At 40.0% G+C, this 19,464-nt stretch overlaps 2 protein-coding genes across 2 annotated transcripts; one reads left to right on the top strand and one right to left on the bottom strand.

Moving 5' to 3' along the window:
* The first annotated feature begins 735 nt into the window (after positions 1–735).
* Positions 736–5,695, top strand: pigf (phosphatidylinositol glycan anchor biosynthesis, class F). The gene is made up of 5 exons (XM_019268008.2): positions 736–1,125; positions 3,559–3,650; positions 4,030–4,146; positions 4,255–4,363; positions 5,359–5,695. Exons 1-5 carry the CDS (start codon positions 898–900, stop codon positions 5,470–5,472), a joined length of 660 nt encoding a protein of 219 aa, XP_019123553.1. The 5' UTR covers positions 736–897; the 3' UTR covers positions 5,473–5,695.
* A 6,004-nt stretch (positions 5,696–11,699) lies between these two features.
* Positions 11,700–18,754, bottom strand: cox7a2l (cytochrome c oxidase subunit 7A2 like). Its single transcript, XM_010736160.3, has 3 exons — positions 18,578–18,754; positions 13,341–13,475; positions 11,700–12,067 (listed from the first exon to the last, which is right to left on the bottom strand). Exons 1-3 carry the CDS (start codon positions 18,647–18,649, stop codon positions 11,927–11,929), a joined length of 348 nt encoding a protein of 115 aa, XP_010734462.1. The 5' UTR covers positions 18,650–18,754; the 3' UTR covers positions 11,700–11,926.
* Positions 18,755–19,464: the final 710 nt, after the last annotated feature.

Below are 19,464 nucleotides of genomic sequence, written 5' to 3'. Positions count from 1 at the left end.
GTATCTTCAAAATAAAACTTCCTGTTTTCTGGAGACAGTTTTTCTTCAAAACAAAGGTCCCATAACTCTTGTATGGGTCACATCCTCTGTGTCTTTGAAAGCAGGAACAGATATAAAAACATTGGGCTATAAACAACTGTGTCGTAAATGATCCAACTACAAGATACAGAGTTTATATATTTCATATATCAGAATCACTTTATTGGCCAGGTGTGTGTACACACACGAGGAATTTGACTCTGTACACACAGGTATAGACATACAGTTTAACAAGGAACATGAACATAAAACATAACAAAAAATAACTATTTACATATTTAAAAGATATATATGTGCATAAAATATAGATACAGAGGTCAATATAATCCCATAGCAAGAATAGAGCTAGATAGATAGATAGATAGATAGATAGATAGATAGATAGATAGATTATTATAGATATAGTATTCTTTTATTTGTTTTATCCAATCCACTTTATTTGTATACAGTAGGACGATTTTTAGCAAACACAAGGTTTCCACAGTGCTGCACAACAAGATAAAACACAATAAATAACACAATAGAAACAGAATAAAAACATGAAGTAGACAATAGAAAGATAAAAAACAATAAAATAAAATAAAAATAAATAAAAATATGCATGTATACACATAAAATCAACACTCTGAATGAGAAGAGGTGGATGTTTTATTTCAGTTTAACCTGTTATCTGAGCATTCGACTTTTATTGTGAAGTCCAAGCGGAAGTCACTCTCACTCCATGTTTACGGAAGACAGGTGGAGAGACTCACCGATGGATGTAACCTGCCCTGCGTGTCAGTTTGTAAATTAACATTTTAAAGTCTTTCATTTGGACTTTGTCTCGGTGTGTTGCTGTAGACAGACACAGTCTCCATCATGTGGGACCATGAAATCAGAGCCATGGCGTCCACTCACGCCATTATCGCCGCCTCGGTGTTCATGGCGACCGTCCTACCTGCGGCGCTCGTGCCGGGCTTCTCGGTGTACGGCACTCACCTGCTGTGGATCTACGCGACCTCCGGCGCGGTCACCGCCGTCAGCGTCGCCGTCTTCTGGCTGCTCGGCGTCACACCGCCCACCAAGAAGCACACACTGGGATACAAGGTGCTGACCTCCATTCATTGTGACAATACTCCAGTAATAATAATAATGTATATAATGTAAAGCAGTATTATAACTTATTACATTATAAACTTGCTAATAATGACGTATCAATGTGTAAGAAGCACTTTAAAGGTCCAATATTTTACATTTTTATGGTGTTTTAAGATTTGAGTACCAAATACATGTTGACTGTTTTTAGTAGTAGAGTAGAGATATTTTTTTATCCCGAAGGAAATTAAGGTGTCCAGCAGCATATACATGTAACACATTACACAAAACCAACATATCAGCACAACAACAACAGCAAAAACGCATAGCACATACACACATTGCACAAAAACACCACATTCAGCCATACATCAGTCATTGCACATGACCTGCATACATGACCTACATACATACATACATACACTCAACTGTCTTTCGAAAACACCAGGTAGTAAAGTGTCATAAAAATAGAAATGTCATAGTAATAGAATACCTGTCATGGTAATGAATAAATAAATAAGTATTAGTGCAAAATAAGGTAATGATTGGGGGTGGGGTGTGGTGCACAGTATTGGGAAAGAGATAAGAGAGGTAAGAGAAGAGAAACACGTTACTTTACTAGTTATTGCACAGTAATGATTCAGTTATTGTCCGGTGGATTAATATTGCACGTCAACTATGTAGTAGTGTGTGTGTGCGTGTGTGTGTAGTGTATAGTCAGTGCCTCAGTTGCCCAGGCTGGGACACTCAGGTTTTTGTACCAGGCTGTGAACAGGTTTATTTCTGCTGTGAAGTTGGACATTTTAACATGGGGACTTATGGAGACTGACTCGTTATGTAGCCAGCCTCAAGTGGATGTTTGAGGGACTGCAGTTTTTAGCACTCCCCTTTAGGAGGTTGCCACTTGGGCCCAGTGTATTAGTAGAGTACTGTGGTCATTCATAACACTGGCCTGTGGGTCAGGTGGCCTCAAAGGAGTCAAAATAATAAACCTGAGGTGTTATAACAGGAGAGAAAAGCTGAAAAATAGATTTATGCCGCACAGACTTTTTAGTGTTTTGCTTGTGAATTAATGGACAATAATTCCTCTTCAGTCCCACAAAAGTATTAAAATAAAAAAAACCTGACAAAAAAGATTCACAGCATGTCCCTAATATTGAATTTCTGAAACTGGCGCACAACTTTTGTCAATGAAAGGAATATTTTAATGATTTTTTTTTTTTACTTTCCTCTGTTAAGAATTGTTTCTATTCATCACTGAACACTATTACAGACTCCACCAGTATGAAATACACAGTAAATCATTGTCTGTTGCATGTTGACATGTTAAAATACTCCAGTACTAATAATAATGTACATAATGTAAAACACTATTATAATTTATTACATTATTAACCTGCTAATACTGATGTATCAATGTGTAAGAAGCACTTTAAAGGTCCAATATTTGAAATTTTTCTGGTGTTTTAAGATTTTAGTACCAAATATATGAAATTTTTCTGGTGTTTTAAGATTTTAGTACCAAATATATGTTGACTGTTTTTGTACCAGTCTGTAAACATGTTTATTTTGTGCTGTGAAGTTGGACATTTTAACATGGGGGCTTATGGAGACTGACTCGTTATGTAGCCAGCCTCAAGTGGATGTTTGAGAAACTCGTTCTCAAACACTTGTTTTTTGGCACTCGTGCATTGATTTCACTTCACAGCCACGGAGGTTGCCACTTTATTGCAGAGCGTCTAAGATCTGATGTACGTGCATTATGTTGTTGTTTTTTACATCACATGAAGAGCTGCCATACTCTGACTCTGACTCTGGGCAGGTCAGAAACAGAGATTGGTTGACAATGCATCATGGAATCGAAGTAGCCAGCTAACAACAACAATGACTCAGCAAAATTGAGTTCTTGTAACCAAGACCCTGATAAGCACTTTATCGGTTGAGCTTAACTGGATGTTTGCTTTCGCTGCTCCACAAACCCAACTCAGCCCTCACATGGCATTAAGATTAAAGTGTCTTTAATTAGCTAACCGTAAACATGGAGCACAGATCATAATACATAATGAAGAAGATGGAGAGTAATGGAAACAGCTTGTTGTTTACTGAGCTGCATACAGCATTTGTTAATAATTATACACTATAAAGCAGCAAATGGCATCCACTGAGTCAAAGACAAAAACCAAACTATTAACCTGTATATTGTGGATGGGCAGTGCTAAATATAACAGATATCCATCATTATTCCAATACCTGGTTTCCTCAGTCAGACAGATCAGCTTGACTATGCCACTTAGACATGAACGATGGCTTGTAAATACTCAACTCTTTAAAATGTACCAACTTTTTTGACCCTGCATATCCAGTTAATCAAGACCATCTCTCCTCTTTTCAAACTCTTGATGATGATTTATTATCTTAATTCTCTTCACCTTTTTCTTTCCACAGTTGTCCAGGTTGCTTCGTTCCTGTCTGTACTTCTTCCTGTCGTGCCTGTTCTTCCACACTGTGGTGGTTCTCTACGGAGCGCCGCTGATTGAGTGAGTAGCTGGTGACGCTCACGTATCTGCCTGCATGTGTGTATTTAATTGACGGACAGGGTTAAAGGTTTGTTGTTGTCGGTTTGCAGAGAACCTCTTAATGTGTCACTCATAATCAAATGGGAGAAAAACAAGTGAATAAATGCAGCTTTTACTGAGTATTCAATAATTATTATTTAGTTAGCAGCCAGCTATAGAAATGTGACAGGCTACACATTTATACAATTTCATTTAGTCTGCATGTTTCATACCCTGTAATTATCACTCCCAAATTGCTGTTTTCTTTAGTTTGTTCTGTCGACTCAGGTCCTGCCTCCATAAAATGTTTGTGCCACTTAAACTGTAGCCCAAGCCTTTAATTTTTTCATGTGTGTTTCAGATCCGCCTTAGAGACGTTCTCCCTAGCTGTGCTGCTGACCTCACTAACCACTCTGAGGTGTCTCTGTGTTCTCGGCCCCAACGTCCAAGCCTGGATACGAGTGTTCAGTCGACATGGGTGAGCCTAAAACCTGCCTTTCTTTTTTTCCTGTCCTTCTGCCATATGGTTTTACACGCTTATGTGATATTAAATATACTAACTGTCCGTTCTTTGCTTCGTCTCCAGAGCTATGTCTGTGTGGGACACCTGTCTACAGATCACAGTGGCCTGCACAGTGGTAGGAGCCTGGGTGGGAGCCTTTCCTATACCTCTGGACTGGGACAGGCCATGGCAGGTCAGAACACACTAAAAATCATCTCATGAACTGTTGGGAAGACATTTTTTAGTTTTCAGTTTGACGTATGAGTAAAACTGACTGCACAAATGAGTCCTAAATTTCTGCCTGATAAATCTATGCCCCTAAAACTGCCGTATGAGGCTACCTTTCGTTCATAAAAATGTTACAGAAGAGTAAAAATAAGTCTCAAGTGGATGTTTGAGGGACTGCAGTTTTTACCACTCCCCTTTAGGAGGTTGCCCCTGGGGCCCAGTGTATCAGTAGAGTACTGTGGTCATTCATAACACTGGCCTGTGGGTCAGGTGGCCTCAAAGGAGTCAAAATAATAAACCTGAGGTGTTATAACAGGAGAAAAAAGCTGAAAAATAGATTTATGCCGCACAGACTTTTTTAGTGTTTTGCTTGTGAATTAATGGATAATAATTCCTCTTCAGTCCCACAAAAGTATTAAAATAAAACAACCTGACAAAGAAAATTCACAGCATGTCCCTAATATTGAATTTCTGAAACTGGCACACAACTTTTGTCAATGAAAGGAATATTTTAATGATTTTTTTTTTTACTTTCCTCTGTTAAGAATTGTTTCTATTCATCACTGAACACTATTAAATACAGACTCCACCAGTATGAAATAATATTTCAAGACAATAACCATTAAATTTTTCCCTCCCTTTTAATTAATTTGTTATTTTTAAATGAAAAAGGAAAAGATTAAAATTATAATTGCAAAGGCAGTTCTCTGCAGAACGACTGGAGCAAAATGCAAATTAGAGGTAGACAGCGGTAATTGGAGCATAACTCTAAATGACACTGGTGCTGCAGTTTTTCCTTTACAAGTTTCTCTTTAAATTAACTAAATGCTACAAGGCTGTGGAGGGATAAAAATGATGAACTTATCAAACAGTGTAGCTCCTCTTGACCTCAGTGCAGTGTTGGGTGTGTTTTTCGACACTGTGGCTGTGAACGATCACGACTTGTCTTGCTTCTCGCAGGTTTGGCCTGTTTCCTGCAGTCTCGGCGCTATGATTGGATTCCTGACCGGGCTTGTCGCTGCTCCTGTGTGGATCCACTATCACCGCAAACAGCTCACATACAAGTGCAAGTGATGGACAGACACATGTGTGAATGCGACCTTAAGGGTATTTCTCGTATTCTTGCTGTATTTCTTTTAATTTCATACTGACTATTTATTGTAAGCATTCACTCTGTTTGCAACCTGTAGGAAGGATGATTTTGTAACCCTTACTTTATGAGACACATTATTTTGTACAGATGGAGGCTGTATACGTTCCTGAAGATTTTTGACATGAATAAACCATTACTTCTTTCATGGTGTGCACTTTCATTTCATTAACAAGGACCAACAATAGAATGATCTGTTAACACAAAAAAGATTGTGAGTGAAGCATGAACTCTTGTACTTCTTCGGCCTGTTGAAATCTGCTGTAGCATCGGGAAAGTTACTTGAGATAATGTGGTGTCGATCTGAGATCAAGAGATCCGAATGAATGTAGTGGTGATCCACTTAGGAGGACCAACCATCCATGATTTGTATTAACTGTTCAGGGATGCTATTGTGGGAGGCCGAGGTGAAGGCTCCGATTCTGAAAGAGTGACTAGACAGGAGAAATGTTGGACAAGGAGCGTACGTTCAGAAGAGCTTAGTGGCAGTTTGTCTGGACTCAGACGGAGTGTAGCAACCAGGTACGACGGACCTTCCTGAGAACTTTATGGAGAGAAGGAAGGCACTCATTTCGGCTGCTTGTATCTGTGAGCTCATTCTTTTGGTCACTATCCAAAGCTCATGCGGTGAGGGTTGGAACATGGGTGGACTGGAAAATCGAGAGCTTTGCCTTCCAGCTCAGCTCACCCTTCCCTACAACGGTCAAGTACAGTGTCGGCAGTACTGCAGACACCAGTCCATCTCATGCTCCATTTTCTTATCACCCTGAGATAATTGAACTCCTTTACACAGGCAAGCTACTTGCTCCCAACCCAGAGGGAGCTGACTCTTATCATCTCAACAAGAGTGTGAAGTGACACAGTTGTAGTTGTGGTCTTGCTCCTGAAGATCTGTTAAAAAGCTGCAAGTTAACTGAAATTTCCTCAACATCAATGATTTGTTTTTGAACGATTTAATCTAAAAATGCTGTAGGTGGTGCTGTTGGATCACCTCCTGTATATGCGTGTGAAGGCGCAGAGAGTTTTAAATGAAGAGAAGAAATCAAGCCTCACTCTTATTTGCAGAGTAATACAAAAGAATCAGTATCATGGTTGGGTGGTCATTTATTGAAAGAGTCATGAGGAGAGAAGTTGGAAAGTAAAAAGATAAAGTGTAAACTTACTGCAAAGTACACACACACATACACGAACACCGGCGCCGTTCTGCACCTGAAGCTGACTACTGATGAATACTGTTCCTTTTTAAACAACCATTAATCTTCTTCTAGCTCTATTCCAACACCCTCCCTCCATGCCTCTTTGGCTCTCATTCTCATTCCACCTTTTCATGTCCTGGGGCAACCATATTGATTCATTTTCATTTTAGGGACATTAATTTTCCTCCTTTCATGCCGCCCACATCCCCTTGTTCTCCCTCCCAGCCAGTAACTACAATGAGACTTACATTTTCTGTGTTGCAGTGTCAAATCGAAAAGAGGGATGATGTTTGGAGACTGGTCTAGACAGATGTAACACGATACAACTTAAGTAATTATGTGCAGTAAGGACAAAAATGTAATTTATCTTTGCACTTTGGGATCGGTGAGCAGTTTGAACAAAGCCAAGGGGCAGAGCTTACCATTTGTCCTATGTTTGAACTCTTACGTAAGGTGGTTGCTGGGGAAAAGGCTGAAAAAAATAGCCTGGAGGGAAAAAAAACACTAAGAGAGGGAATTTCAAAGCCTTTTAAGTACATACACTTACCAATCAACACACCTTTTCCATGTCTCTCCTCCATCTCTGATTAAATTCAATCTGAACTCACGCTGTTACCTCCATTAACCTTGTTCCCAGCTCTCTATTTTCCACCTCAGCTCTGATACAGCATTACCTGTGGAGAGCAGAGGAAGTGGCAAGCATGGGGCCCTTGGAGAGCAAAAGGTGCGATCAAATTGATCTCGCTTTCAAATTCTCCATGTCGTGTATATTGCGTATATTTTTTAGATTTCAGATGAGTGAAACATGTCACCACATCTGCAGCGTCTTTCGTTCTCCTCCTCTCGCCTCCTTGAAGTCTTCTCATGAGTGTAATAGATGTACTTTGTGGACAGAAACGAGAAACAGTTGCTTTGTCCATGCGCTCAATTCCACTCGTGGTCGTTTCATCCGAGAGACGAGCTTGCCGCTTCATCAATTGCTCTCCTCATTCAATCTCAGAGAACTTTATTTATTCATTATTTGTGCTCAAGCTGTGCTATTGTCACAGGGCATTGTGGGGAGAGGTAATTTGTCACTCCCCTCCCCTCCTCTCCTCTCCTCTCCTCTCCTCTCCTCTCGCTCCAGCCTTTCCTATGATGTGTTGTGGTGTTTGCAGAGCTGCTCTTTTCTTGCATTGTTTTTTTCTGAGGAGGGAGAAACAAACAGAGTTGTATAATGGAAATTAAGATGCGTCCTCTGCCTTAATCGATAAATGAAGAAATTAAACAACACATTACTCACGATGCTGATAACACAAAGATTTAACACCCATCTCTGCAGCTCTATACAGTCATTCCAGCCTCTTTTAGATCATCTCGGTTTTTCAGCCTTCAAATTAAATGTAAGGTTCAGTTTTACAGCTCTTATTAACCCGATTTCCAGCTGCAGCAGGCAGCTACTTTGAGGTAGCAAGTTCTGATTAACCTCCTGTGCATTGTACACGGCAAAGATGACAAAGGAAGGAAGTCATTATGTAACAAGCCAACAAACAGGCAGTGAAAAGCAGTGCGAGTAAGATTCATCGGAACCAGGAACACCAAACTAATACGTCTGCTTAATAACACGTTAGCCAGGACAACTTTATAAGACGTAGTGGTGGTTTTCTGCTCACTAGTGGTCACAGACATTGACATTATAAAAAATGGACATTGTGTTTGTGACGTTACCCACAGTGTGCTCAAACAAGCCTTCTTCGGCCATGCTGTTTATTATGCATAACTTTAAGACTTCATATAATTTGAACGAGTGAGTTATATAAAAATTCACCCACAGTACAGTTGTCGTAAACGGGGAAATTAGCTATAGAGACCAAAATAGTCTTTTGTACCAGGCTGTAAACATGTTTATTTCTGCTGTGAAGTTGGACTGACTCGTTCTGTAGCCAGCTTCAAGTGGTCGTTTGAGGAACTGCAGTTTTTGGTACTTTCTCATTGGCTTCACTTCACGGCCACAGAGGTTGTCGCTTCGGCACTGACTGATGTCCAGCTTCCCTCTCACTCCTCTCCCTTTTCATGCTTCTCCTGTCCTTGACATGTTTTCTTCATCTCAGGGTCGGAGCCACTAGTATGGCCTGATGATTCGCTGCCCTCTATTTGTTTGGAGTATCAATTCAATCTGTGGCCAATTCTCACATATCCCACCTTTAACCTCCTTAATCTTTTATTATAATAAGTCACACACCCATTGTCCATGTGACACACTTCTTCTAACCTTCACATCTGCCTTCTTGGGGCCAAAAAATCAGTTAATTCAGCGACAGTAAATATTTGTATTTTAGTGTATAGCTAAAGAAGAGGGGTAAAAAAAAAGATATCATTTACCAGTTTATATAATTTTAGTTTACCCTAGATAGTTATATTTAAAGCCAGGATTATGTCATATTTAAAGAATCATTAGAATAATTTAAAATAATAAAGGCGGAATAGTTATCACACTCGTGATGCCTGATGGTGTAAGGTGTAACAGCATCTGGTGCTGCTGAGTGTCAGTAGCTGTAAAGAGGGATTACGTTTTTCATTATTTTCCAATAATTCACACCCATCCTCCATATAACAACCTTCTTCCTACACCCTCATCCCCTACACCCGTCATCACACCTCACTTCTTGCTTCCTGCGTTTTGTTCCTCTCTTTTGCCCCAGTTTCCTGTGTTCACGCTTCCCCCAAAGTGTGTGCTTCATTAACAGTTGGAGTGCTGTGTTATTGAGTGGCAAACATGTTATTGCAAAGCTCTCATGTCTCTTCTGTCGGGTCTAAGAGCGACAACAAAAGGATCTATTGTTACTGAGGGATGCTCAAGTGGGCTGTCATGACGCAAGAGTGACGGGAGAGACACAGGGGTGGAATTAAAATGATGCCAAAGTATTCTTCGATGCAAAGCAGGTACAAGGTTTATTATCAAAACGGGATATTAGGTGTATAACAAGTCAATGTGTGCACAGTGATCATGTTTCTGAGAAAAGCTTTAGTGAGAGGGTAGTGACCGAATAAAGAAGAAAAGTAGTTTAAACGAAAAAGACTGAGCACTTGTCGAAACGACTGATCAGTTCAGGTTTTGTACACCTTAAATTCAAGGGAATCACTTGGATGTTACACAAAACAATTTATCAGATACGTTAAGACACGGGTTTCCATTCTGTGGGTCAGGACTCTCGAAGAGGTCACAAAGGAAATCTTAAGGGTCCAAAGATTGACAGATGGCATTGTTGGCCTGTTGGTTAATGCAGACAGAAATATCTCAAGAACTTACTGACATTCATAATCTCCAAAGGGTGCTGACTTTGGAGATCCCTTCTCTTTCAATTTAAATTGTGTAACTTTTCTACCATAAAATAACCATATTGGACCACTAGGAAGAGGAGGTTTTCAGCAAATGTTGATGAGGAGCAGAATTGTCGTGCCAGAAATGGAGTTGGGAAAGCTGGCAATGTGATGCTCTGTCAGGCCCGTGCTGCAGGGGGATCTTTTGTCTCCAGTCTGGTAGCAGATGACAAAACAACAGACTGATTGAGGTCAATGGCCTGATAGATTCTATTAGGATTGTCGTCCTGCTGCACAGTCAAACTGTGAATATGAGGTTAAAACGCCACCTTTCGGCCTCAATCTGACGTTTTACATCCATGACGGCTGGAGTATAGAGCTGATGAGACATAACGTCCTAATAACTGCGCTGCATGTGTACTCTGTAACGCGTACACACTGTGTGCAACACAAGGATGAGCTTTCTGCAAGAACACCTCCAGTCAATTAAATCAGAGGAGGCCACCTCTTGTGAGCTGCAGACCCTTCACTGCGCAATCATTACAAACACACAGAAGCTGCACGTGAACATACCATACGCTCCAGACCAGTGGATCAAGGTCATCTTGTTATCAAGAATGTAACAGCTTACTGTATTATAACTGGAAATAATGAGTCTTTTAAATACTTTTCAATTATATAAAACCTTGAAAAATAAGGTTCCTTCACGTCAGAGGCTGCTTTAGTACAGAAATGAAAGGATAGTGAACCTAATTTGGTTAATATATTGATTCATGCATATTAATAACACATTTGTTACTCCACTACATTAAATAATTTAGTTACTAATACACAATAAAAGCACCAAATAGATTATGATTAATATATTATTGTAGCCAATTTTGATGTGAGCTATAGGTAGTGTGGAGTATGTTACTGTTGCTATGTCACCTGCACACCTGATCACAGAAGTCATGTAGCCTACATCGGGCAGTCCCAGGTAAAAAGGGAATAAAACACAGGGGAAATAGTATTCAAATTTGTTTTCACATGATTCATTCAGTACACTCAGCTTTTGTAATTTTTTTTTTTAATCTGCATATCAATAAAAGTTTAACATACCTCATTTCTTGCACCACTGCACGTTGGAAATGTCAAGTTCCCTCAAGTGGCGTCGGTGCTAATAGTTTTGTACTATTACTTAACATTTTAAAATGCATAATTTTACTTGTAACAGAGTATTGTTACGATATTGCTCCATTGATATAAAACAAAACTACTCTGCATCTAAAAAAAAAGATCACTAAAAAAGAAATATACATGTACTAAAGCCGAGGCTAAGATGATCGTCTGAAACAAACCTCTCTCTCTGTGAACTCGCCATGAAGCATCTGACATCACACCAGAGCCCACACATAAATACTGGATGAGACGATGCTTAAGCCAAGTGAGCAGCAGCTATGTTCCAGACGGGGTGTCTCCATCATGCTCACACACACACCTCTGCTGGTCAAGCCTGAAAGCCATGTTCGCTTCTATTTTCACATTGATAACAGCTGAGAGAGATGACTCTCCGTCCTATAGACTGGTTCATACATCTGTTGGTTGATAGGCACCTCTGCTCCAGTGAGTGATATTTCAGTGACGTACAATAGAGGATATAAGACAAACAAACATTTGCTTCCTCTTAAAATTTATTAACTTAGACATCTTTCGACAAAGAAGACAGACATTATTATTGTTATTTGATTGTTGTAAAGTTCTGATAAAGATTCATTCTCATCTAAAAGTCCCAAGAGTTGGTCGTGATGAGGACAGGATGAAGACCAGGAATGCTGGGTGGATAAATTAGAGCAGCAACGTGTTGGGGATGTTACAGAAAGATCCATAGGTGTTGTGTTGGTCACTTATTTCTGGGCTGACACGCGATGTAAAGAGCCACCAGGCAGTAGAGAGCGCCTCCTACAGTGAGCGCCATGGTGGTGCGGTACAGTAGCCGGTCGGGGTAGCCGCGCTTCAGGTGAATGGGGAGGCCGTCCGACACCTGAGAGAAGACAGGAAGGTGGGGGAGGAAAATATAAATAAACACGATAATGAAGTTTTAACTGTGTGTACAGAATATTCTCAGCAATGTGCTGTGTAAGATGGGCTTTAATAGTTTGAATTATTTGGGTCAGAGCACCATGCTCCTGTAACTATTTATATTCTCCACTACACAACATATAAACAGGGTGTACAAACCGCTTTACAGAGCAGCAGACCTGACAGAGGGTCGCACAGGTTAAGATCAAGAAACGGCTATTGTTTGATGTCCAAAAGCTTTGAAATAAAAGAATAGTGGAACAAATGTATAACATGGGGGCATAAAAATGGAGAAGCTGACATTAAAAAGGCTTCAGGCAGGTCATTCCAAAGTTGAGGGGCCCTGATGGAGAAGCCGCGGTCACCTGAACTGGAACAGCCATTAGTGACCTGCCCGAGCATCTAAGACTGCAAACAGGCTCATGTGGGGATAATGATGTAGGCCAGACCCCCACAGGCTTTAAAGTGATCAGTAAAATCTTAAAAATCACACGGAGCCAGTGGAGTGAAGCTTCAAATCGGGTCGATATGATGTCACCTGTTTTTTTAAAGAAGCCGAGCTGCTGTGGTCCGGACTAGTCGGATGTGATTTATTGATGATGCTGGAGAGGAGTGAACTGCAGTAGTTGGGTTTGTGAAAAGATAAAAGTGTGCATTACACATTTGTGGTCAGATTGTGGGTTTGATTTGTTGGAAGAAGCAGGACTGGATACGTTTATTGATATGTGGTTGGAAGCTGATGTCTGCATCAAATAGTATACCTAGATTTCAGACAGAGGGCTGATGTTGAGAGAGAGAGACCAACGATATCGTCTGTAATGAATCACTGGGTTGTCCAACAAAGACAACAATAGAAACAGAGTTTTGAAACAGTTTTGTATCTTCTGTGTCCCTGAACATTTGATTAGAAACACTGAATTGACAGAAAGAAAAGAGACTCTCCTGCATGTAGTTTGCTTTGGAAAACCTTCGACTGACTAAAATAAATGTTATTGCAATTAGAAAATTGCTGCAGTCAATAATGTGATTTCCATTTGCGTGAATGATTGCTCTGCCCAGCTCATTATTTCCCTCACTGCCTCCTGTGCGATGACTATTGAAGCTGGAGGCAGGAGGCCATTAAGAGACAGAGAGAAATGAATACCACTCATCAGCTAAAACTCATTCATCTTCAGTGTTGTGAAGTTTAAACCCATCAACCCATCAGCTGATAAAAAAATGTATTTCTTCATTACCTGGAATATCCTCTGGAGATCAGGAACCCTGTTTGCTCCCATGTACTCTACCACTGTTCCAGCCTCTGACGCCAACTTGGTGGGTGAGGCAAAGATCATGGCTGGGGCCTCTGCTGGCACGCCTGGCCTCAGCCCCTGAACAGAAACATCCAAGTGGTCACAACAATGCACATACGTAATTTATTAATTAATATTTTAATGAAATATTCTAGCTTTGGGCTTTTAGTCAGTATTTGTTCACATTTTGGCAAACTGCCAACTTTAATTCATCAGCTATGCGTGGTTCTTGTTAGTAGTGTACACATTGATGCACATCAACTATAATATATTTATAAATCAGTGGATTACTCTGATACTGAAGACATCTTTCTGATTTCTGAACATTTATTCGCCACGTACATCTGAGTGAGTTTTTAAGTGTCTTAATTGCCTCCACAAGCTGTATGTCAGAGCCACAACAAAGTTGTAAAGGTCAGTAGAAACTTTTCCTAAACCCTCAAAGACTCTTAAAATGTATCTGCATTAGGGAGAACAAAGGTCTTTTCTGTGGGCACTGTAGCGAACTCCTCATTGCTGCATGATTACATGAGTACTTGATCCAAGTTATGCCTCCACTGGTGAGGCTGTTTAAGTACCTGCTTAGATTATTAAAGATCACCTCAAGTGCACTACAACACTACAAACTCCAGTGTATTAACACGCGGTCTTAAGTTGTTTAATGTTATATTGGGCTTTTTGCCAAATGCCTGCCAGACATTTTTAGACAGTTTACATTTAGACAGATATCCACTTATGAGAGAAATAAGAGAAGAATTTGGTCTTTCTTGGCACTTGGCTACACCAACACTGTAGTCATTTAGCCGTATGAGTGAAGGGAAACTATCATTAATGTTTATGCTGTTCTACTTTTTAGACAGGGGGCACGTGACTTACAGTAACATTTCATACTGTTGTGTGGGTAGCAGCTTTGTTCTTAGTATTTTTTTGGAGGGTGGGTGGAGAGTGTAGCATCACAGAGACGTGGCTGAATGACTTGCTGGTAACTCTGGACAGCTTTCCAACTTGTGAAAAGCGTCCGTGGACCACAGGCCGGAGTCAGAAACGAGTCGCTGCAGGGAGGACTCAGCCTTTTGTGGTCACCCTAACAGCTGAGCCACCAGGCCGTCCCTATTTAGAGTATTTTTCTTATCCACCTTGTGTGTTGTGAGCCGCTCTAACAAGTGAATTTCCCCAGTGTGGGATCTTAATACTGTACGTAAATAAGTCAGTGGTACATTGTGGTATTAATGAAGTGTTCCTCCTTCATATATTTCACTTGGAAGACGCTTCTCACCCATCTTAGGTTTGAAAAATGACTGGGAGACCCATTACCTTGTTAAGAGTGTGTGTGGAGGCAGATAGTGTGGGAGCGGGGGAATTAAATCTGACACATGAAAATGCAGAGGCACTGACAGATAATTTGTACTTGCCATTTAAGAGACAGCTTAAGTCAAAGTGTTCCCAGCAGGAACTCGCGTTTGTGCATTATACGAGAAGACGCTTCACCTTTTGGAGTGTCTCCTGTACGACTTGTACACATGCAAACGTCGCCTGAAGTGCGACTGTTGTTGCGTTTTAACTTTGACAGACAAACATCTTTTCCATCGATCCAGTGCTAAGTGTGTGCTGGTAGAACACACTGAGATGAGATCACATGACCGGCTTTAAAAGGCGATAATTGCTGAGTATGTTGGAAAAAGATGCCGTTGCCATAGTATTGCAACTGCTGCTGTGAAAAGAGAGTGTGTCAACAATAAAAAGGTGAGATTTTCTATTACCCTACACCGAGGTTCAGAGATGAGGTTCAGCTGCAGGCTTTTATTTTTCAGCTAATTTACAGGCATAAATATGTTTGGTTCAGATCTTTTAATACAAGAATAGAATACATTCATAAAACCTGACTGAATCTCAATGCAGATCATTTATATTATTTTAGTAAATAAAGACTAAAGGGTTAGGGATTGATTCCAAAGTGCAATTTAATTTTGGTTCCCCGATTCGTTAAGCTTTGCAGCCGATGAATACTTTATGAAATGTTTTGCGTCTTTGTGATTCTACAGACATCTGCAAAGGAATAAAAAGGTGTCGTATACAGTATAGATATACTATATAGTCAACAAAATGAGTGGGGGGGCACTTGGTGGAGGGTACTCTCAACAAAAAGGGAGGGTCGACAAGTCCCTTGTTTAAAATTGTATTGTCTATCCATCGTGTTTTTGATAACAAGAGAAGGACAACCTACTGATGGTGTTACATCATATTATATGACCTGTAGTGCAACAAGTGCTCGCTTACTCTCATTCACTGTCTTTGTCTCTCGACCTCTCTCTCAGACCATGAAATAAACAAAAATAAACAGTCAGTCCATGAATCCACCTGGACAGTCTCAGTTTCAGAGACATTTCAGGCAGACTGTGGAGGTCTGAGCGATCTGATTGGTGGCTGCAGTGTGACATCGGTCTGCGTTTTTCCAATTTCTCTGCCGCAGGTTGCTGCATATTCTGGCAGAAACACCTGTGGCCTCTACAGCACTACAGACCGCTACAGCAAAAATGCATCACCCCGACTCAAATGAATAGAAAAACCAGCGTTTTCGCCCTCAACAGGATAGCCGACAAGCTGGAGGGTGTGTTTGAGGGAGGGAAAGGAAATCACATAATACCTAGAACTGACAGAATGTAATAGTCTGGAGGTCTACTCTGTGCATTTGTTTGTATTATCTGACATTTCTTATTAAAATTTTAGAGATTTAGTAGTATTGTTTTCCTCTGCAGCTGTAGCACAGCTCCCACAGTGAGGAGCAAATGTAGTTTTCCCTTGTAGTAAGAGGAAAGATGAGTGGGAACCGGGTAAATGGACAGCACGATCTCTACGGTTTTGTGGTTTAGTACTCAGCGAAATATAAATGATACATATTTGCTACTTAAGATGCTTTCATTCCTCACCAAGCAAATTACCCAGAAAGATTTGATCAGGGATGAGGAAATGGATGTAGATTCGATAAAGTGCTGTGAAGCCACATCTCAATTAAGGTTAATACCGATTTGACAAAAGAATTACTTGTGTAGTTTTATAATCTGTGTTGCACTAAGAGGCTGGAAATGAACAAGTCATCCACACCCTATAAAGAGCTGTTATGTTTGAATAAATGTCCTGTTCTGGTCAAAGCGGCTAAATTAGATCATTTACGGTTTATTCATCTGATATTAGATTTTATATTAGCACCAGTCTCTCTTCAATTTGGGGCAATATAAAATGTTATGAGTTTTGCATTTACATCGTAATCTACAAGAGAGCCCGAAATTTGGCATCTTAACTGCTTTCTGTTGGCCGAGACAACATTTTATTTTCGATATCTTCAAGTCTGTAGCTCCAGTTCCTCCCATAAAGGGTGCCATTTCACACTTATATCTAAAATCTAATCTATTCATTGCAGCTAACCCCTCAGTATAAAATTAAAACTGAACGTGGGGAGGAGACCTGTTTTTGTTCCTTTCCCTTTAATGTTTGGTCTCTTTTTTTTTTTATTTACTTGTTCTTTTGATATTGGTGTAAAATCAATAAAGAAATCTAAGAAAAAATAAATAAATTAACTAGTTTGATGTTTGTTACAGCTGCCACTGAAGCACCTACGAATAAGTTTGCTTGTAGAGAGCAATCAGTAAAGTGATATTTATTCATATAAAGTAATAAATAACTTTACTAGGTTACTTTTTAAAAAGTTATTTACCCAATTTTACATTTAAATTGGACTCAGTGGCATCTAGTGGTGTAGTTGCCGATTGCCTCGTCTCACCTCCTTCCTAGCATCAGAGAGAAATTACAGTGGCCACAAAAGAAAAAGAAGTGAAAGATCCTAGAGCTGGTGTTTTGTTTCTCAGTGGGCTATTGTAGAGAAATAGCAGTCCCAACATACACCTTTAAATATTTTCATTCAAATTATTACATAGTGGACCTTCAATGAACTGGAGGACAAATACTATTTATACTGAATTCTGGGAAGACTTAATATTAATCCCTGACGAACCAGAACAAAGGTCCCTCTATATGGCCTTACCATATACTAATTTATAGACTACAGGGTCATTTCTCATGGATGTATCAGATATATCACTGTTTGACTAGTATGTAACTCTATAAAAGTGTCTGTTGTGGAAAAAAACAAAACAGCTTTCGCCTCTGAAATTCAGCGTGGTGGAAGTATAAACTAGCATAGGAGGGAAATACTTGAGTAGAGTACAAATACAGGAGAACAGATTAAGTTACACACCACCAAAGACAATATTTATGTATCGGGTATTTTGTTATATCCATTAAATAACTTAAAAATGTCCAGTGTGTAGAATTTAGTTGCATCTAGTAATCTCCGCACATCACCCTCACCTTCAACACTTTCTGTCTAGAGTCAGTATTTAGTTAGTCTGTTCTGGGCTACTGTGGAAACAGTGTTTCTTATTTCCAGGTGATTATACATGCATGAAAACATAGTTATGAATATTACAGTCCATGTTTGCCTTATTCTGAAAAATAAAAAGTTGCCAAATCTTCACTGCACCTTTAAATGTTGGATAAGTGACTCCCAAACTGAGACAGCGGACAGCTTGTAATAGAGGCTGCAGTGTAAAGGACAAGGGAGTAATAATAAAAGGTCACATCTGGCAGATTGTATGAGAGGATATTGAATTATTACAAGCACATGAAGGTCCAGACAGGAAGTGACCTTTCGAAATAAAAGGTTTTGTGATAAGACAGTGATGTAAGAAATGCTATTAAATTTTTCAAATTAAGATTAAAACAAGAAAAGGCCACTTTTCTTTCTTTTTCTTTTCTTTTTTTGTTGTTAAGATTTGAGACTTTATGAGTTAAACAGCTTAAATAATCTCGGACGAAGCTAAACTGGGACCGTGCGATAAGACCGGAAACTCGTTAATAACCGTTAAAAACTCACAAATTAAACCACAACACCGTTTTATAATTAACACATACTTATATATTTAAACCACAACACCGTTTTATAATTAACACATACTTATATATTTAACTACAGAGAATATATCTGATATCTTTAGGGGAGGTGAAAGCTCCGGTAGCCGCGCTAAAGACGGTAGCGGCTCGTTAAACCCGACCCGCTCACATGAAGGTCATCTCCGGCGGGTACCGGGTCGGTGTCTCGCCGACACGCGGCTTCGCCGTCTCACCTGGGGGCTGTAGGCGGCCGCTGGAGCTGAACCCGTCAGTTTCTGGGTGAATCCGCTGAACTTGTAGTACATTTTACCGCTGAAGGTTAAGAGAAAGATGGGTACGCTGCTAAATACAACCCGGTGAAGGGTCCTCCTGCTGCGGCCGCCGGGGGAAAGTGACGCCAGGAGTGAGCTGGCTCCACGCTGCCTGTTTGAAATTCAATTTATAGTGCTGGAGGAAAGTGTATCAGAATCAGAAATACTTTATTTAAAAAAAAAAATGTTTTTGTTACAGCAGCTCCCAAACGGTAAGTGAGATAGTAAGTAAGTAACACTATACACCTATACGATATCCTATTTTAACACTATATACACATGTATAAATAACAGTTAGATAAAACCAGTAACAGTAGAATAAAAAAACAAGTAACAGTGAACAATGCAATATGTAATACTAAAACCTTATAAAGAATTTAGTCTTTGAGACAGGGGGGGCCGTCAGGAATTTTGGGCCCCGTGACAAAAAAATCTGATTTTATATTGGTGTTTACTTATTTTGGGGGGCCCCTGTCAGTTGTGGGCCCTTGGAATTGTTCTAGCTTTCCCCCCCCTATACGGCGCCCCTGCTTTGAGAGACTGTACAGAGAGAATAGACACTGATTGTTTAAAGTGCAGTATGCATGCATGAGAAAATTGCACTTATTTATTGCACAAGCCAGTTCGATGGCTACTGGACTTGACTTGGAGTGTCTGATGTTTTGAGGGAGGAGGGTGTCCAAACTTCTTTTAAAGGTCCAGTGTGTGAGATTTTCAGAATAAGACAGACATGGTATATAATATTCATGACTATTATATAAAAGAGGTGTTGGCTTATAATCCCCAAATTTGAGACCTCTGTTAAAATG

Source organism: Larimichthys crocea, chromosome XVI (genome assembly GCF_000972845.2).
Source record: "Larimichthys crocea isolate SSNF chromosome XVI, L_crocea_2.0, whole genome shotgun sequence".
NCBI classification, from domain to species: domain Eukaryota; kingdom Metazoa; phylum Chordata; class Actinopteri; family Sciaenidae; genus Larimichthys; species Larimichthys crocea.
This window is presented reverse-complemented; position numbering and strand designations above follow the sequence as displayed.